The sequence below is a fragment of the Rhinopithecus bieti genome, unplaced genomic scaffold (genome assembly GCF_001698545.2).
Source record: "Rhinopithecus bieti isolate Rb0 unplaced genomic scaffold, ASM169854v2 scaffold_1467, whole genome shotgun sequence".
Taxonomy (NCBI): Eukaryota; Metazoa; Chordata; class Mammalia; order Primates; family Cercopithecidae; genus Rhinopithecus; species Rhinopithecus bieti.
The window spans coordinates 3,307,108-3,328,860 of NW_016803692.1; the positions used below are offsets into that span (position 1 = coordinate 3,307,108).

At 35.8% G+C, this 21,753-nt stretch overlaps 1 protein-coding gene across 1 annotated transcript in view; it reads left to right on the plus strand.

Annotated features, from left to right (window-relative positions):
- COL24A1 (collagen type XXIV alpha 1 chain) overlaps window positions 1-21,753 on the plus strand; it is a 411,426-nt gene that overhangs the window by 180,401 nt on the left and 209,272 nt on the right. The window contains 4 exon segments of the mRNA XM_017850789.1: window positions 9,851-9,904; window positions 10,967-11,011; window positions 16,163-16,216; window positions 19,923-19,967. Coding sequence (XP_017706278.1) covers window positions 9,851-9,904; window positions 10,967-11,011; window positions 16,163-16,216; window positions 19,923-19,967 — 198 coding nt within the window.

Genomic DNA, 21,753 nt, shown 5'->3' on the forward strand with positions numbered 1-21,753 from the left:
TTTTTTTTTTTTTTTTTTTTTTTTTTTTCGTGAGATGGAGTTTCACTCTGTCACTCAGGCTGGAGTGCAGTGGTGCAATCTTGGCTCACTGCAAGCTCCGCCTCCTGGGTTCATGCCATTCTCCTGCCTCAGCCTTCTGAGCAGCTGGGACTACAGGCACCTGCCACCATGCCTGGCTAATTTTTTTTTGTATTTTTAGTAGAGATGGGGTTTCACCGTGTTAGCCAGTATGGTCTCCATCTCCTGGCCTTATGGTCCACCCACCTTGGCCTCCCAAAGTGCTGGGATTACAGGCATGAGCCACCGCGCCCGGGCTTGGTTAGGTATATTTCTTTTTTTTTTTTGAGACGGAGTCTCGCTCTGTGGCCCAGGCTGGAGTGCAGTGGCCGGATCTCAGCTCACTGCAAGCTCCGCCTCCCGGGTTTACGCCATTCTCCTGCCTCAGCCTCCCGAGTAGCTGGGACTACAGGCGCCCGCCACCTCGCCCAGCTAGTTTTGTGTATTTTTTAGTAGAGACGGGGTTTCACCGTGTTAGCCAGGATGGTCTCGATCTCCTGACCTCGTGATCCGCCCGTCTCGGCCTCCCAAAGTGCTGGGATCACAGGCTTGAGCCACTGCGCCCGACCGGTTAGGTATATTTCTAAGTTGTTTTTTTTTGGGGGGGGGGGTGTTGTTTGTTTGTTTTTGTAGCTGTTGTAAAAGGGGTTGAGTTCTGGATTTTTATTCTCAGCTTGGTCGTTGTTGGTGTATAGCAGTGCTACTGATTTGTCTACATTGATTTTGTATCCTGAAACTTTACGGAATCTATTTATCAGAGCTAGGAGCTTTTTGAGTGAGACTTTAGGATTTTGTAGGTATACGATCATATCATCAGCAAACAGCAATGGTTTGACTTCCTCTTTACTGATTTAAATGCCCTTTATTTCTTTCTCTTGTCTGATTGCTCTGTCTAGGACTACCAGTACAATGTTGAATAGCAGTGGTGAAAGTCGGCATCCTTGTCTTGTTCCAGTTCTCAGTGGGAATGCTTTTAACTTTTCCCCCTTCAGCATAATGTTCACTGCGGGTTTGTCATAGTTGGCTTTTATTACCTTGAGATATGTTTCTTCTATGCCAATTTTGCTGAGGGTTTTAATCATAAAAGGATGCTGAATTTTCTCAAATGCTTTTTCTGCAACTATTGAAAGATCATATAATTTTTGTTTTTAATATCTGTTTATGTGATGTATCACATTTATTGACTTGCATATGTTAAACCATCCCTGCATTTCTGGTATGAAACCCACTTGATCATTGTGTATTATATTTTTGATAAGCTGTTAGATTTGGTTAGCTAGTATTTTGTTGAGAATTTTTGCATCTATGTTCATCAGAGATATTGTTCTGTAGTTTTTCTTTTTTATTATGTCCTTTCCTGGTTTTGGTATTAAGGTGATGCTGGCTTCATAGAATGATTTAGGGAGGATCCCCTCTTTCTCTGTCTTTTGGAATAGTGTCAATAGGATTGGTACCAATTCTTCTTTGAATGTCTGATAGAATTCAGCTGTGAATCTCTCTGGTCCTGGACTGTTTTTTGTTGGCAGTTTTTAAATTACCATTTCTATCTTTCTGTTTGTTATTAGTCTGTTCAGAGTTTCTGTTCCTTCCTGGTTTAATCTAGGAGGGTTGTATACTTCCAGAAATTTATACATCTCCTCTACATACTCTAGTTTGTGTACATAAAGGTGTTCATAGTAGGTTGAATGATCTTTTGTATTTCTGTAGTATCAGTTGTAATATCTCCCATTTCGTTTCTATTGACCTTATTTGGATCTTCTCACTACTTTTCTTTGTTAATCCCAGTAATTACCTATCAGTTTGATTTATCCTTCAAATAACCAGCTTTTTGTTTCATTTATCTTTGTATTTTTTGTTTCAATTTAATTTAATTCTGCTCTGATCTTTATTATTTCTTTTATTCTGCTGGGTTTGGGTTTGATTTTTTCTTGTTTCTCTACTTCCTTGAGGTGTGACCTTAAATTGTCTATTTGTGCTTTTCCAGACCTTTTGATGTAGGCATTTAATGCTATGAACTTTCCTCTTGCTATTGCTTTTGCTGTATCCCAGCGGTTTTCATAGGTTGTGTCACTATTGTTTAGTTCAAATAAATTTTTAATTTCCATCGTGATTTAATTGTTGACCCAGAGATCGTTCAGGAGCAGATGATTTAATTTTCATGTATTTGTATGGTTTTGAGGGTTCCTTTTGGAGTTAATTTCCAGTTTTATTCCACTGTGGTCTGAGAGGATATGTGACAAAATTTCTATTTTCTTAAATTTATTGAGACTTGTTTTGCAGCCTCTCATATGATCTATCTTGGAGAATGTTCTATATGCTGATGAAAAGAATGTCTATTCTGCAGTTGTTGGGTAGAATCTTTTGTAAACATCTTTTAAGTTCATTTGTTCTAGGGCATAGATGAAGTCCACGATTTCTTTGTTGACTTTCTGTCTTGACGACCTGCCTAGTGCTGTCAGTAAAATATTGACATCTTCCACTATTATTGTGTTGCTATCTACCTCATTTCTTAGGTCTAGTAATAATTGTTTCATAAATTTGGAAGCTCCAGTGTTAGGTGCATATATATTTAGGATTATGACATTTTCCTGTTGGACTGATCCTTTTATCATTATATAATGTCCCTCTTTGTCTTTTTTTAACTGTTATTGATTTAAAGTCTGTTTTGTCTAAAATAAGAATAGCTACTGCTGCTCGCTTTTGGTTTCCATTTGCATGACGTAGCTTTTTCCACCCTTTTACCTTAAGTTTATTTGAGTCCTTTTGTGTTACGTGAGCCTCTTGAAGACAGCAGATACTTAATTGATGGATTTTTTTTTTTAATTCTGCCATAAGTGGAGCATTTAGGCTATTTACATTCAATGTTAATATTGAGATGTGAGGTACCATTTTATTCTTCGTGTTAGTTGTTGCCTGAATACCCTGTGGCTTTGTGTGTGTGTGTGTGTTGTTGTTGTTTTATAGGTCTTGTGAGATTTATGCTTTAAGAAGGTTCTATTCTGGTGTATTTTAAGGCTTGTTTCAAGATTTAGAACTCATTTTAGCAGTTCTTGTAGTGCTGACTTGGTAGTGGCGAATACTCTTCACATGTTTGTCTGAAAATGACTTTACCTCTTTCGTTTATGAAGCTTAATTTTTCTGGATTCAGAATTCTTGATTGGTAATTATTTTGTTTGAGGAAGCTAAAGATAGGACCCCAGTCCCTCTGGCTTGTAGGGTTTCTGCTGAGAAATCTGCTGTAAATCTGATATGTTTTCCTTTATAGGCTACCTGATGCTTTTGCCTCACAACTCTTATGATTCTTTCCTTCATCTTGACTTTAGAGAACCTGATGATTACGCGCCTAGGTGGTGATCTTTTTGTGATGAATTTTCCAGGTGTTCTTTGATCTTCTTATATTTGGATGTCTCTATCTCTAGCAAGGCCATGGAGGTTTTCCTCGATTATTCCCTAACCTAAGTTTTCTGAAGTTTCAGATTTCTCTTCTGCCTCAGGAACACCAATTATTCTTAGGTTTGGCATTTAACATCATCCCAAAATTTGTGGAGGCTTTGTTCTTTTTTGTTGTTCTTGTTTTTTTCTTTGTCTTTGTCTGATTGAATTAATTAGGAAGCCTTGTGTTTGAGCTCTGAGGTTCTTTCTTCTACCTGTCCTAGTCTATCGTTGATACTTTCCAGTGCATTTTGTATTTCTCTGAGTTTGTCTTTCATTTCCAGAAGTTGTGATTATATTTTTATGATATCTGTTTCTCTGGAGAATTTTTCATCTATAGCCTATATTGTTTGTTTTTTTAAACTTCTTTAAGTTGGTTTTCACCTTTCTCTGGTATCTCCTTGAGTAGCTTAATAATTAATCCTCTGAATTCTTTATCTGGCAATTGGAGATTTCTTCTTGGTTTGGATCCATTGCTGGGGAGCTAGTGTGGTCTTTGGGGGTATAATAGAACCTTATTTTGTCATATTACCAGAATTACTTTTCTGGTTCCTTCTCATTTGGATAGACTGTTTCAGTGGAAAGATCTGGAACTCAAGGATTGCTGTTCAGATTAATTTGTCCCACAGGGTGATCCCTTGATATGGTGCTCTCCCACTTCTTCTAGGAATGGGACTTCTTGAGAGCGGGACTGCAGTGATTGTTATTGCTCTTCTCGGTGTGGCCACACAACAGGGCTACCAGGCTCCAGGCTGGTGTTGGAGATTGTCTGCAAAGTGCCCTGTGATGTGATCCATCTTCAGGCCTCTCAGCTGTCGATACCAGCACCTACTCTGGTGGAGGTGACAGGGGAGTGAGGTAGAATGTGAGAGTCCTTGGTTGTAGATATGTTTTGCATGCTGACTTTCTCGAATGCTGGTTATGCTAGCAGTGAAGTTGTCATGTGGACAGACTCAGGACCTCTGGTTAGCCAGGATGTTGCAGTCAGTGAAATTAGCTATTGTTTTCTCCTTCATTGGAGTAGGGTTATTTTTTCATGAGTTTCCATAATATCCTGAGTTGGTTGGCCTCCAGTCAGGAGGTATTGCTTTCAAGAGAGCACCAGCTGCAGTCGTAGAAGGAGGATATAAGCTTACCCTAAGTTGGCCAGAATAAGTATTTAGGTTTCTCAGGTGATGGGCAAGGCCATAAAGCACCCAAGAGTTTATGTCTTTTGTAATTGGCTGCTAAGGTGGGTAGAGAAGTACCATCAGGTGGGAGCAGGGTTAGGCCAGTCTGAGCTCAGACTCTCTTTGGGCAGAGATTGCCGCACTCCTGTGGGGGAGGGGGTATGGTTCTTGGGCCAGTGGGGTTATGTTCCAGAGGGCATTTTGTTCCATAATACCCTCTGTCATCAAGGAAGTGGGGAAAACTGGTAGCATTAGGTCTTACCCAGCTCCCATGCAGTTGGTGAGGCTGGTTTTGCCCTTGACAATGTGCCCCACTAGCAGCACTGAGTGTGTCTCCAGGTAGCCTGTGCTCAGCATTCAGACCTTGCCCCAGGCTATAAGCTTCCCTGCTGAGAAAGCAAGCAAGGCTTTCAGGCCTCGCCTATCCTTGCCTTCAAACACTGTTGGCCTTGGCTCCTGCGCTACTCTCTGCAACAGTTCCGGTTCACCCCCATATTCTGCTCAAGAGAGCTTGCTTCAGTCAAAATTATTACAAAGTTCAGTTGGAATCTTTTTTCAGCCTGTGATCCCTCCCAGATTCTGCTGGCTGCCTTCCCTGAGGGCCCTAGTGAGATATAGTCAGGCATGGCTTCCCTTGGCTTGACCTGAAGAATGGGAGTGCCTACAATGCTCCTCCTGCTGCTGCTTCTAATTTTATATTTCACGCTAAATCAGTTTCAGCTCTAGGTAAGGTTAAATCCTTCTCCTGTAATCCGGATTTTCAGGGTCCCCAGTGGGGATGTGTTTCCGGAGGCAGGTGTTTGCCCTCATACACTTGGGAACTCATGGTTTTTTGCCTGCCTCACAGAATTTGTAGCAGTGTGCCACTTCTGTCAAAGGATCTATGAAATCCTTAAGTTTTCCTGGGAATTTACTGTAGTGGTTCTTAGAACCAAAGTCCGTGGTGTGAGTCTCCACACACTGTCTGTCTGTCCAAGTGGAAGTCCCTTCCCTACTACCATTCCCAGCCTCTGCTAACCACCATTCAATTTATTCTCTATCTCCATGAAATCAATATTTTTAGCTTCCACATATGAGTTGGAACATGCAACATTTGTCTTTCTGTGTCTAGCTTATTTCACTTAATATAATATCCTCCCATTCTATCCTTGTTGTTGCAAATATAGGATTTCATTCTTCTTATGGTGGAATAATATTCCATTGTGTATAATATACTACATTTTCTTTATCCAGTCATCTGTTGGTGGATCCTTAGGTTGATTCTGTATCTTGGCTATTGTGAGTAGCACTGCAATAAACATAAGAATGCAGATTCTGTCTCTGATATACTGACTTTCTTTCTTTGGGATATATACTCAGCAGTGGGATTGCTAAATCATATGATAGTTCTATTTTTATTTTTTTGAGGTGACTCCATACTTTTTTTCATATTAGCTGTATTGATTTACATTCCCACCAATACATCACCCTTTCTCTGCATTCTCACCCAGTATTTGTTATTTTCTGTCTTTTTAATAGTGATCATTCTAATGAGATGATATCTCATTCTGGTTTTGATTTGCATTTCCCTGATGACTAGCGATGTTAAACATGTTTTCATTTATTTATTGGCCATTTGTATGTCTCCCTTTGAGAAATGTCTACTAATTAATTTCTGATATAAAAGGAGAAAGGAAACTGGTATTAATGAAGTTCCTGTTATATTCTAGGTATCATTTTGTTTATTCCTACAGCAACCTTACGATGCTGATGGTAACATGATTCTATGGATTAAGAAATAGTTTACATCTCTAGTAAACTGCAGAACTGGAATTCAAATCTGTACTCTACTTCCAGTTTTGCACAGTTTAACTTTTTTACAATTTGTGTTTAACAAATGATAAATATGAAACATATGTGCACAGCTTAAACAATAATGATAAAACAAACCCTATAAAGGATATTAAACAGAAAGTTGGAAGCCCCTTGTGTGTCTCTCTCTAATTGTGTCTACCTCCTCCATCTCTGCATTTAGAGGTAACTATTCTTTTGGCCATGCTTTTACCGTCTATATATACTCCTACAATATCTGGTGCTTTGAGTGTTTTGTAAATTCATGTAAATGGAATTCTACTATACATATTTTTCAGTGACTTTCTTCTTCCATTCAATTTTGTCTTTTCATCTTAATCCAGGTTGATACATATAATTATAGGTTCATTTTTAATTTACATTGTATAATATAACCCACTATATAGATATACTATAATTTTTTAAATTGATACTACTGCTGATAAACGCGTATGGTCTTTCTTGCGGTTGGTTTGCACAAATGCTCCAGGTGCGCCTGTAAACTATGTAAATTCCTATTTAAGGATTCAGTATTCTATAGATGACCATTAGATCAAGTTTGTTAATATTAGTGTTTAAGTTTTCTCTATTCTTGTGGTCTTTATCTGCTTGACTTATGGAGAAAAGTGTCTTGAAATTTCTCTCTGTAATAGTGGATTTGCCCAACTCTATTTACATATTCATCAATTTTCACTTTTTATACTTGGAATTCATGTTATTAGATGCACAAAAATTGATGCTTTTTATCTCTTCTTGATGAATATAACCTTTAATCATTATTTAGTTACACACTTAAATAATGTAGTTTACCTTCAAGTCTGCTAGATCTAATAATGATGTAATTACATCAGCTCTTTTGGGCTGGTAAATGCCTTGCATATTTTATATTTTAGGTGTGTTTCTTGTAAATGGCATATAACTAGATTTTTTCTCTTAACCCAACTTTTATTTTTCCTTTAAGATTATAATTTTGGTTTTGAAAGAAGAGAGAAAAAGTAGCCTAGATTTGCCTGCTTCACTGAAAGGATTATTTCTGGTCCTGGATAAGTGGTTCCATCCCAAGTAAATAGTTTCAATGAGAGAGTTAGGGGGACCTCATTCCCTTTAACCAGTCAACCCTCTCCAGGTTACACTCTGGATATGGAGCTGAGCCTGTTTCTTTCATGCACACCCTAATCTTAATATTGTATGTTCTTAGAGCCTTTTGAGCCCCAGAAGTTGTTTATAATTTTTTATTGTATGCTTATTTTATTTACAAGTTTTATTAGCCTATTATAACTCAATACAAAATTATTTTCATATATTAAAATATTCTAATCCTCCCAGAAAGGATTTTGCTCCTTTTTCTAAAATCTTATTTATACTTTGCATATACCTCTACTTCTATTACAACTCTTAATGTAGTAAGTTTTATTTTAAAGGACCATCTCCCATAATAAATGATGAATTCATTGGAAACAGGGACTCAGTCTGATAATTGTATACTTAGGGCCTAATATTGTGCTGTTAATTGAGCCTTATACACAGTAGAAAATTAATAAAATGTCAGATGAAAAATGAACAAACAGATGAATTAAGTGATTAAACTAGCTGACAGGTGGTAGAATTCAAATATCACAGCATTCTAATTCTGTACCTCCAGTCAGTGTAGACACTTAAAATCTTTCACTTTGAATTCTAAAAGAGCAGTTTCAGATATTGAAGGCAGTTTGAAATCATTGTATCAAATCAGGATTATTTCAGTTGTAAGGGGTGGAAACCTGGCTTAAACAGGCTTACATAAATACATGAAAAGTTCAGGGATTCAATCACAACTGAATTCAGGACCCTAAACAATATCAGAAGAGCCCAGTCACTCCAACTCTCTCCATTTGTTAATTCATTGATTTCATTCTCAGGCTGTCCCCTGGATGGTTTCCCACTGTTCAGTTTTACCTCATTTTTAATGCTATTCCCAGCAGTGCCACTGAAGTTTGAAATGTGCTTCAGTTGGGCTGAGTTGGGTCCCTTACTCATTCCTGGACCAGTCATTTATTTCTGGGGATGTACAATACACCGACTGACTTAGATCTCTGTCACATGTTCATAGTTACAGTCGGAGGTGGAGTCACCTCCCCTCAAACAACATGCACGAAGAGTGAAGAGAGTTTTTCCTTAAGGAAAATTAGGGTGCTTTTGCCTGTAAAAGGATTAACATATATTGGACTGGCATGAGACACAATGTGCCCATTTCCATAATCTAATCCATATCTTACTTTTAAAAATAAGAAAGCTGAATTTAAAAGTTAGGTTATTGCCTAAAGTAATACAGTTTCTTGAATGGTGCGATTTATGTAATAAGCTTACAATACTATATTATAGACTTCTAACTGACAGAGAGTTTTGTTTTTATTGTGTTAAAGTACAGCAAATATAGAGTAAAATATAACATGAAGGAAAGATTCCCATGTAGTTTGTCACTCTGCTGCATTTCAGAACAAGATCAAAGTCACCTAATAGATTTGCTCTTTGGTGTAGTTATTTAAAAATTATGTAAGTACAGTTAAAATTAGATAAAACTTTTAATGGTTATAAAATGACTAAAAGCAATCATTCAAACTATAATTCTAAAAAGAGACTTAGAACTTTGCTGGCATCTTGCGTAGTTAGGAGAACAGAACTTATTAAGAAAATGTGGCCATTTTGAATAGACGTTGTATACTGTTTTCTGATATAAGACTTTTAAAATAGTTACTTTGAAAGGGTTTTCACTCAGAGAGCAATTGCTTTTAACAACATGTATTTTGTTTAACAAAATACTCTTTTAGTCTTGAAATTTCTAGTCAAATTCACACTCACTTTCTTCTGCAAATTCCTCTTCTCTTTTGTCATCTTGTAGCAAAAGGGAAATAAGTTGAGGAATATTTTTCAACTAATGAGTAATGAAGAACTAATGCGTTCTTCAACTAACAAATAATGAGTTCCAGACTCTGCAGATCTCTTAATAGGTATTAAAACACTCTGTTTCTTCCATCTGTTTTCAGACTTTGTGAACACTCTGTTCATTTTACTCTTATCAGTTTAACAATTGGCCCCATCGCTTCCATTTTAGAAATACTTTTTCTGAAAAGGTGTCTGGAGGTTGAAGAATAAAATACTGTGCAGATTATTTGAATATTAACTTACTGTTTAAAAATAAGTTTGTCCTATGTTTTGGATGGCTTGTTGTTTTCTGCTTGTCTATATTGCCACCCATTTTGAGAACGTCTTAATGGGAAATGAATGGTTTCAAAGAGTATTGTCCATCTCCACATTAATGCTGATTTATCAAAATGTCAGTTGATCTAAAATTTCTATTGTGTGCATTTATATTGCTTTTATAGGGACTCCTCGGACATAGAGGGCCTCCTGGACCTCCTGGTCTCAAAGGAACTCAGGTATGGAAGAAGTGATATCCAGTCAGCTTCAGCAAGGTTTTAGTTAAAAGTTTCCCTTTTATTTATTGTGGGCCTTCAGTTTTTGCTTAAACACCATCAGATTTACAGTTACCATTTTATTTATTTATTCAGACAGAGTCTCGCTCTCTTTCTCAGGATGGAGTGCAGTGGTGCAATCTTGGCTCACTGCAGCCTCGACCTCCTGGGCTCCAGCAATCCTCCTACCTCAACCTCCCAAGTAGCTGGGAGTACAGGTGCACCACCATTAGCCTGGCTAATTTTTGTATTTTTTGTAAAGACACAGTTTTGCTATATTAGCCAAGTTGGCCTACTTCTGGCCTCAAGCAGTCCTCCCACCTAAACGTCCCAGAGTGCTGGGATTACAGGCATGAGCCACTGTGCCCAGCCTTCAAGTTAACACTTTATTTTGCCAGTTATAGAATAGAATTTAGAATCATTTTACAGTGTTCTGAATTCATTAAATGATTTATGTTAGTAGTTTCCAATGGAATGTCTGAAGAATCTGAACCCAGAATCTCACTCATATATATTAGAATTTATATTTACTATTTGTGACTACTTAATATTTTTGAACCAATAAATTATATTTTAATTGAATTGTGAATTGAGCAAAATGTTTACCAAATAAATAATATATGCTATATGATTCTAGGGAGGTCTGTATATATTATTCAGAAAGCAATCAACTATTTTTTAAAGGTAAATCAGTATATTCAGTAAATATGTCTGTAAATGGAGTAAAAACACTTACTGCTTTTTTTTCTCTTAGAGAATTATGAATAAAAGCTTTTAATTTTTTTTCTATATTCATCTTCAGTCTCTATCTACCCATATAGTTTTTGGTCCTTACAAGAATGCACCAGGTTCACACAAAAAACTAAAGTGTTGTGGAGTGATGGAGTTCAAAGTACAAGAAAATAATAGCATGATTTTCATTACATCTCAGAATGAGCCTCACATTTTAGAATAAATAGACAAAATAAGAGTTTACATTTTTAAATACCCATTTTAGGCCATAATATGTTCTGATTTTGTTTTAAGGGAGAAGAAGGACCAACTGGACCTTTTGGGGAACTGGGGCCACGAGTAGGTATCGTATAAGTAATTTTCCATAAGTGGTTTTCTTGAAAATAGCTGTTCTATAAATGTTTTTAACATCATAATATTTTATATTATAGTGAAGGACAAAAATAAAAACAAACTATAGTCATAAAATGCCCCAAAATAAAATAGGCCAATAACTGGAAGTCTCAAAGATAGTTTGAATGATGTTATGCCTATTATGTAGTTGCTTGCTATTTCGGTGGTCTATAGACTTAGTAATTTGTGCAAATTGTTTATAAATTTCTTGAAATGTAATAGGAAACTAAATACTTTAGCCATTTTAGTAATATTCTGAGATTTCCTGTTTTCCAAATGTGTTAGTAAAATTATGGAAGGCTAATAAGATGTATTTTCTGCCAATGTTTTTGTCAGATAATACCATGGGTAATATATGAATTGTTTTCAAGTTCTAGAAATGAATTATTTAAAAATTTTTGGTATACATGACCAAAGTTTACCTTATGAAATAATTAAGTTATATGTGTTACATTTATTTTAAGAGGCATTAGACTTATATGAAATACATCTCATTTCTTTTCTTGACAACATCATAAAGTACTGGTTCTTCTTCTTTTTTTTTTTTTTTTTTTTTTTTTGAGGTAGAGTCTCTGTCATCCAAGCTGGAGTGTAGTGGCGTGATCTCGACTCACTGCAACCTCCACCTCCTGGGTTCAAGCAAATCTCCTGCCTCAGCCTCCCGAGTAGCTAGGATTACAGGCGTGTGCCACCATACCCTGCTAATTTTTGTGTTTTTAGTGAGATGGGGTTTCGCCATGTTGGCCAGGCTGGTCTTGAACTCCTGGCCGCAGGTGATCCCCCCACCTGGCCTCTCAAAGTGCCGGAATTACAGGAGTGAGCCACCATGTCTGGCCAAAGTACTGGTTCTTAAAATGCTTTTACATTTAAAAAGACTGTAATTATTTCTTTCACATTTTTACCTTACTAGCACATATATTGCTACTATCCCATTGGGGTAAAAAAGAGTTTTCATTTTATTTTTTGTGAGAATTATATAACAGAAAAAGTGGAATTTGAGCCCAATAAAATTGATCTTATTTAAAATTTACTTCCTTTGAAAAGAGGAGAACCATATTCACCTCTGGTCTACACAGTCTTAATATTAATAATTACTGTTGTTGCTATTCGTTGAATATCAATTTGGGGCCTAATATTGCTATAAGTATATGAATCATCTTTAATCCTGAAAACAACTCTGCAAGATATCATTCCTATTTTTAGATTTGAAAATAAGGTTTTAATATTATATGTTCAAGTATAACACAATCAAATCAAAATCAATACAATATGATAGCATTTAAGTAGGACAAGAAGTTATGATTCTGTTACTGATACTCTGAATTGCCTGATTTCAAAGACTTTGAAAATGTGCTGATACCAGATTCCAGTGAGATTCTTTCCATAATGTAAATATGTATAACTCTATCTTAATATCCTACACAGTGCTTGAAATAGTATTATTAAAGATAAAAGGAATGTCACACTAAGGCTCTTACCAAGCAGTGGAAATAAAAATAGAAATGGTTTTGTAAATATCATAGAAAAAATCTAATAATTCAGGTTCTTAACTCTATTTCTTGTTCTGTGTGTCTAACTTAATTAGAGAACAATTGATATTTAATAATAATAGGTTGGTTTTCAGTTCTTTGCTTTGCTTTTTGCTTGTTAGGAAATTATTCGATAATTTCGAGCAGGCAAAAGCAAAAATTAGAATGTTTTGACTTCTAGTCTAATAAGACTTGAAGTCTTATATACAGTTGTAAGTGGCTAAATCTTTTATGTGTAATAAAAACAGAATGTGAGCCAGAGGGTTGTTCTGTTCCACTTTAAGAAGAAAAATATATAAGCATGTCTTAATTGACAATAGCAATAAAATCCAATATAGCAGGGGTCCCCAGCCCCCAGGCCATGGACTGGGCATTACCACTTGTATTAGTCAAGGTTTTCTAGAGGGACAGAACTAATAGGATATATATAAAGGGGAGTTTATTAAGTATTAACTTATACGATCACCAGGTCCCACAATAGGCTCTCTGCAAGCTGAGGAGCAAGGAGGACCAGTCTGAGCCCCAAAACTAAAGAACTTGGAGTCCAATGATGGAAGGCAAAGAAACATCCAGCATGGGAGAAAGATGCAGGCTGGGAGGCTAGGGCAGTCTCACCTTTTCACATGTTTCTGCCTGCTTTATATTTGCTGGCAGTTTATTAGATTGTGCCCACCAGATTAAGGGTGGATCTGCCTTCCCCAGCTCACTGACTCAATTGTTAATCTCTTTTGGCAACACCCGCACAGACACACCCAGGATCAATACTTCATATCCTTCAATCCAATCAAGTTGACACTCAGTATTGACCATCTAACTGCCTGAGCTTCACCTCCTGTCAGATGAGCAGCAGCATTAGATTCTCATAGGAGCGGAAACCCTGTTGTGAACTGTGCAAGCAAGGGATCTAGGTTGTGTGATCTTTATGAGAATCTAATGCCTGATGATCTTCTGAGGTAGACCAGTTTCATCCTAAAACCATACCCTGCCACCTCATCTGTGGACCTGCTCTCCCCCACTGATCTTATCCTCTATTCTTTTCAGCTACTCACTGCTACAGTCATACCCTTTACTTTGTCATTACCAGGGATAGCAACCTCTCATTTTCAATTTTAAACTTCTCATTTCCCAACCACCATCTTTCTTTCTAATACATTCTCTCTTATTATCCAATCTAATAAACCCAATAGGAATGTCAATGCATTGATTCTGCTGCTTTTCCATTGTGTCTTGTCTCCTTTATGATCACAAATTCCTCATCTTGCTTAAAACATTATAATTATTCCTTTGATTACATTCTGAATTCTGTCTTCAAACCTATTTATTCTCTTGCTTTTCTAAATTATTACTTTATATTTTGTTTCTTCAGATTCTGTTCAGTTCTCTCTCATCCTTATTCTTAGCCTTTGCCTTGCATCCTACTTCCCTGAGAAGATTGAAGTAACCAGAAGAGAACTTACAGTTTTCTGCCATTTCATGTACCCACCTTCTTCTATCTATACTCTGCTTTCTTTCTATTGTTGTTGATGAGCAGGCCATTTTTTCAGCTAAGGAAAACTTCCACTTGTTTACTGCATACTCTGTCCTCTTGACTACTCAAGATAATTGGTCCAACAGTTCTCTCTCTCTCTGCTATATTTTCTCTTCTCTACATGAAGTCATTCCTATCAGCATATAAAGCTGCTGCTATTCTTCTAGCTTAAAAACAAAACCAAAACTTTTTTGGTCTCAGTTTCCCTTCCAGGTGTTACCCTATTTTTGTCTTTCCCTTTTCAGTAAAACACCTCAAAAGTGTTGTCTATACATTCTCTTTCAGTTTTTCTCTTCCCTCTATCTGCTTAAACCACATTTGTTCCCACCACTACAATACAAATAATCTGATCAATACGATCAGTGGTTTCTGTATTGCTGGATCCAATTGTCATTTCTCAATCCGCAGAGTCCTCTTATTACTCAATACTTCCATTCTTCAGAATTTGACAAGATCACTCTCTCCTCCTAGAAACGATTTCTTTACTTCCATTATTTTCCTCCTAACTTTCTGGCACAAATTAAATATTTTTCTAATTTCTTCAAATTCTAAGTTTTGGAATACCCCAAAGCTTGGCCTGTGGATTTCTCATTTCTATCTATACTCACTGGCTAAATGAGGTCATCCAGCCTAGGGCTTTAAATACCATCAAAATGCTGGTGGTTTCCAAGATTATTTCTTCTTATCAGATCTTTCTACCTGTTAAATTCTGGATTTGTATAAATAACTACCACAAGATCTCTCCATTTAGATGTCTAACAAGCATATCAAACTAAAATGTCCAAAACTTAGCTTCTTATTTACTCTCCAAACCTGTTTTCAGTCTTCATCATTTCATTTGGTCTGCTACTCCTACATTAAAATCCTGAGATTCATTTTTGACTCTTCTCTTTCTCCCACATTTCACATATGACCCGCCAGCAGTTCCTGGAAGCTCTACCTTCATATTATATCCAGAATCTTACCACTCTGCTACCACCCTGATTCACACCCCCATCATCTCTCACTTGGATTATTGTACTAGACTCTTATTCGGACTCTCTTCTTCTACCCTGGAATCAAAGTGATCCTGTTAAAACTTAGATCTTATCAGTTTTCTCCTTAAACCTTGTCTAAGGCTTCCTGTCTCACTCAGATAAAAGTCAAAGTCCTAACTGCAACCTACAAGGCCCTGTGTGACCTGACTTCTCATCCCCCATTTCCTTCTTTGACCTCATCACTTTACTGGTCTTCTCCTCTCAATTCTTCAGCTTCTCCTGGGTTTCTCCAACATACTACACAAATTTTAGCTGTAGTGCCTGTGCACATGCCCTTTTCCTCGGCCTGGAATACTTTTCCTTCAGATATCCATATAACTTGTCCCTTTCTTTAGGTCTTTACTCAAATGCCACCAAACTGCCAACTCCCCCAGGGAATGGCACTCTCTAGGGAAGTTGGTTGAGGGTCAAGGGTCACACTCTTCACAGAATCCTGGGATCTCTCTTCTCTCCCTAGGCCTGGGGAAATAGCTTCGCTCTCTCTCTCTCTCTCTCTCTCTCTCATTGTCATCAAAGACAAGTCACTTCTTACCTTTAGACTCTCTGAAAACTAAAGTAAGAATACAAGTAATCTGCAAACAACTTTTTGGTGAGGTCTTCTTTCCTGGAATCTTACGAACACTTTCAATAAAACTCCCACAACAGTTTATATATCCCTTCCTTGCTTCATTTGTTGCCTTTCATATTACTACTACCTAACATACTATGTATTTTACTAATTTTTAAAAACGTTGTTATTCTCACTAAAATATAAGCTCTATGAGGGCAGGTGTGTTTAGTGCAATCCTCGATCCTCTGCATCTAGAACTGTTCATGGCATGTAGTAGACAGATGGATATTTGTAGAATGAATGACAAATGAGTATGATGAAATACATTTATCAAATAATGTTAAAGTGTTTAATTTTATAAGAATAGTCTAAATTTCATATATCTTAGGAAACTTTCAAAAATGAGAATAACTAAACATGTATACTTTCTTCTTTTATTCTGTTCTGTTCTAGGGAAAACCAGGTCAAAAGGGGTATGCAGGTGAACCAGGACCGGAAGGCTTAAAGGTAAAGCAACTGACTTTATTATCAGTTTTAAAATATAATTTTCAGAAATATAAAATTATGACTTTCATGCAAATATGAAATGAACACATCAACTTAAAAAGAACTGGTAAGATGTTAAAACTGTTACAAAGAGCAACTAAGAATCCATATCTTTATATCTGTATCTATTTATATGCAGGTTGAGTATCCCCTGTCTGAAATGCATGGAACCAGAAGTGTTTCAGATTTCAGATTTTTTTGGAGTTTTGAATATTTGTATTATACATGCTTACAAGTTAAGCATCCCAAATCCAAAATCTGGATTTTGCTCCAATGAGCATTTTCTTTCAATGTCATGCTGGTGCTCAAAAAGTTTCAGATTTTAGAACATTTATTATTTCAGATCTTGGATCTTGGAAGCCCAATCTGTGTATCTGTGATTATGTCTGTGTCTATATTCTGTATCTCTGTATGTGATTTAATAAAGAAATGTTAGGATAAGATTTGTGGGCTGCATACAGGGCAGTAAACCATAACTTCTGGGGTTATCAATTCTACTGGGTAGAAACCTACAAGTTCATATAACTTTACTAAGTCTGGATCTTTTAATCACTAGTAAACAGTGAGTCTCAGTATATTCACTAGATAATCACTGGGTAACCTTCATCACTTTATGATAGTAAAAAGATGTATCACTCACTATTTACTTTATTTCCAAGGTCTTGGATAATTTTTTTTATAACACCAACAAATATAAAGTGATGCAATGGTTTATTACATACAGAATTGAGACCTGAAAAAAACTAGCTTATAAGAATTGGTAAGTTTTGCAAATTTAAAATTTAACTATAAATTGACGTAGTCACAGCATTTTACTAAGTTTCCTAAAGCTAATTTTTTTTTTTAATTAAACTCATCCTTTTTATGATGCTGGAACCTAAGGAAAAGCTAAACAATACTTTTCGAGCTTGATAAAGAAATGTGAGCTAAAGCATGTTTTAATGTATCAGTATATATGAAGCTAAAGTTATCCTGGGGCAGAATATGTGTACCTGACTCTTTCTCAAGTTACATACAAAAGTCCTGTGAAAAATAGGTTAGTAGTATTTATAAACAGAAGGCTTAATCAATTCGCCTTTACTGGGATTAACAATTCTCCTTTACTTGACTGGCCAAATAGTGCTAGGAAATCCAACTGTGAGCTACCATCCAGTGAAATTGGCAAGAAACGGAATCTTAGTATTTTTATACCTCCTCTCCCTATAATCACACCAAAATCTAGGCGGCTTCTGTGTTACCTAGTAAACAGAGGAAATTTTGTAATGTTCATTCCTTCCTAGCTGTCACTGAAATTTGCATTTCAATACATCATGTAGCGTTTAACTGGGACCTGGCACTCCCTCGGGGAGTTGGTTAAGGAACACACTCTTCATAGAACCCTAGATCTGTGTTCTCTTTCTAGGCCTGGGGAAATAGCTTCTCTCTCTGTCTTTCGTTGTTGTCAAAGACAAGTAACTTCTTACCTTCAGACTCTGAAACTAAAGAATGCAAGTAATCTGCAAACAACTTTTGCTTTTTGACTGTTAACACAAACTTCCCTTAAAACTAAGTAGCACAAAGGGTTCATCTTTTTTGGAATTTAAGAAGGGTAGCCTATGGGTAAGGAGGGAAAAATACTAGAAAACTAATAATCCATATATTATTCTTCCATAAATTTTCCATAAATGCTGTCTAATGAGCTGCCTGTTAAAATTAGCTATTAAAACCTACTGCAGTGCTTCACTCTTTACTATTTATCTAAATACATACAGAAACTGAAAAGAAAACTTGTATAGACTTTGAAAGTTTATTTCAGTGATCTCTCATGATGAATATTAAGTTTCAGTGCTTAAAATCACCACTATCCAATAGAAATGCAATATGAACCACAGATACGAGCCACATTAAATAGTGAAAAGAAAGAAGTAAATTTAGTAGTACATTTTATTTAACTCAAGATATCAAAATATTATATCCTTTAAACATGTAATCAATATTGAAATTATTAATGAGATGTTTTATATTCTTGTTTTGTAGAAAGTCTTTGAAATCTGATGCATTTTCTTATATCACACTTCAGTTGAGACCAGCTATTTCAAATATTCAGTACCCACACATCATTATTGGCTACAATATTGTTCAGTATCTTAATCTCTTACTGTTCTACACTGGAATATAATTATTAATGTTTAGACGGTAATTGATTAATTTTAGACATAACATATTTAATCTGTTTCTGTACACAAAGTGTATATTGCTATTAGAGTATGTCTCTGTGGTACTTTGAACTTAATCTTTTACCTTTCGTTAATCTATAGCTTTGCCAATGCCATTCCTTACCACTAAAAATGGCCCTTTCTCATTACCAGTGTTAAGTATCCCATATTTTTCAGGGCCCCACTTACAGTTTCATAATCCATTATTTGAAATCATTAATGTTTGGATTTTTGAAAAGTAACATGTCACATATAGTATATTTTATTTACCACTGCCAGAAGGGTGTGGGACAGCATACCATAATTAGATATATTAATATTTCTGTAGTGAAATGTAAGGATGTTCAGATTAATTGGAATACATCAAGAATATAAATGGCCTTATTCAGAATAAAATAAGCTTTACTGCCAAATCAATCCAAGTTAGGTCAACTTTGCCACCAAATGAGTTGTGAAAAACTCTGAGTTTTCAGAGCTTTATGGACTGCAAACTTTTGTTTCAGAGGTTATGAACATGCGTTACTTCTCCAGTGATGCCAGCTCTAGCTGTTCCAGTTCACAGGGTGCCTGCTCCTAGGACCTCCTTTAGTACTTCACCTGTCACATGTATTGTTCTATTTGAGCAAATAGAACATCCCTGTGGGAAAGACTTTAATTTCATTCTTCTTAATACCTTTCACCGCGCTTACTACTCTGCCTTTTACAGAGTACACCTCAATAAAGATTTTATTTTTAAAAATTTTATTTATAAAAGTGATTAAAAGTCACGAATAGGAGAATATTTTTTAAGAAAATAGATTATTACCTGATATGGTTTGGATTTGTGTCCCTGCCCAACTCTCATGTCAAATTGGAGGAGGGACCTAGTGGGAAGCGATTGGCTCATTGGGGCGGATTTCCATTTTGCTGTTCTTGTGACAGTGAGTGAGTTCTCACGAGATCTGACGGCTTAAACGTGTGTGGCACTTCCCCCTTTGCTCTCACTCTCTCCTGCTCCAACATGTGAAGTTGTGCTTGCTTCCCCTTTACCTTCCACCGTGATTATAAGTTTCCTGAGGCCTCCCAGTCATGCTTGGTGTTAAACCGTGGAACTGTGAGTTAATTAAATCTCTTTTCTTCATAAACTACCCAGTCTCAGGTAGTTCTTTATAGCAGTGTAAGAACAGACGGATACATTACTATTTGAATGAAAATAGAGGGTAGGCCACATTTCATAGAAATACTCTAACAGAGTTTTTTTAAATTTTTGTTTTAAGTGCTGGGGTACATGTGCAGGATATGTAGGTTTGTTGTATAGGTAAACGTGTGCCATGGTGGTTTGCTGCATCTATAACAAAGTTTTAAGTAACTGAAATTCCCTTTGCCTTTTTCTAGGTTATGACTAGATAATTGCATTAAAAATGAAAGTTGAAACTGTCGTGAATAATCTAGCTTGAAAATAACTTTTGCAACTTTATATTCTTTTTTGACAGGGAGAAGTAGGAGATCAAGGAAATATTGGGAAAATTGGTGAAACAGTAAGCTTATTTTATGCTCTTATTTTTTTAATCAACTGTAAGCATTTTTAGGAATCATATTAGCCATGATTATGTTCGCTATAATCAAGTTACTCAGAATCAGAGTAATTCTTATCCACTACAAATTTAAACTTACTTGTGATGTTTCTACTGACAAATAAAACCTAATGTACAAGAGAGAAATGAGAGAAAACACAATTGATGATGTTTTCATCCAATATAAACTATATTTGTGACCTCAGAAACATTGTTTCTAATATTTGGTTTTTAATTTTATTCTGATAGCTTCAATCTAAATTTGACCTTAACATTTTTCATTAATTTTATTTATTTATTATTATTATTATTATTATTATTATTATTATTTGAGATGGAGTCTTGCTCTGTCGCCTAGGCTGGAGTGCAGTGGCACAATCTCGGCTCACTGCAACATCTGCCTCCCAGGTTCAAGCGATTCTCCTGCCTCAGCCTTCTAGGATAGCTGGAGTTACAGGTGTGCGCCACAATACACCCGGCTAATTTTTGTATTTTTGGTAGAGACGGCGTTTCCCCATGTTGACCAGGCTAATCTCGAACTCCTGACCTCAAGTAGTCCACCTGCTTCAGCTTCCCAAAGTGCTGGGATTACAGGTGTGAGCCACAGCGCTCAGCCATTTTTCATTATTAAAAAACTTATTAAATTATATAATAATTTAATAGCTTGAATATAGTTTTTCTTTAGGTTTGAAAAGTTGAGGTAAACTAAGAGATATTGAGCTGGAAAGTATAATTGTGTTCCTGAAATAAAGATTGAATTGTTCAAATTAATATTATTGTGGAAGAACAGGCTTTATGTTGTATTTGAATCAGATTTGTTAGAAGTAATTTTATTATTTACAGTGAAGAAAGCCAGCCAAAATATTCTCTAACAAGTGAACTTACGTAGCATATATAAAGTGGAACATTAAAATAACACCAGGAAAGTGAATTTATTTACAGAGTGTGCTAAATTAATTGTCACAAAGTAGATAATTATTTCTTATGACTTAAAAATTTTTTTTCTGTATGGTTGTTTATAGGATTAAATAATTAAACAATTATAAATCTTGGTGTTGTGACAAAACAACAAAACATTTCTGATACTCATTTTTTGTTATTAATTGTTAATAAAAATAGGAAGAGTATCTGTGTAGTCTTAAAAGATCATTGCCATACTTAATTAACCCTGAGTCACTAGAAGGAGAACTTTTTGTTCTTGTTTTTTCTGGGAAAGTTTCAAGGAAGTATTTATTCTGCCTTTTCTGAGTGACAAATTGCTTAAGAAATATATATAAAGTTGGTATCCAAAGTCAAAATGCTAATGAAGAACATATTTTCTTAAAATAATATCTTACATATTAAACTTCTAAGTGTCATTTACTTAATAGTTTTGGACTAATTCCACACAGTATAAGAACCCACCGCCGGTACTTTCCAAAGAGCACATGGACTATCTTGGCAGGTAGCAGATTTTTGTCACTGGAGGGAAAATAACATTTATGGAACATTTGCTGTGTACTAGGTATAATGCTAAGTGACATTTCATATTATGGTATTTAATTTAATTCTCAAAGAGCTTTAAAAGATACATTTTGTTATTCTGGTTTTTAAAATTAGGAATCTGGAGCACATTGAGTAACCAGTTCAAAGTTACATAGCTAATAAATTACTGAATTGAGATTTAAACTCAGAGCTCCTAACTCAAAATCCAAATCTCTGCATTATGCCATGCTTGGATGTTTTTTTTTTTTTTTTTTTTTTTTTTTTT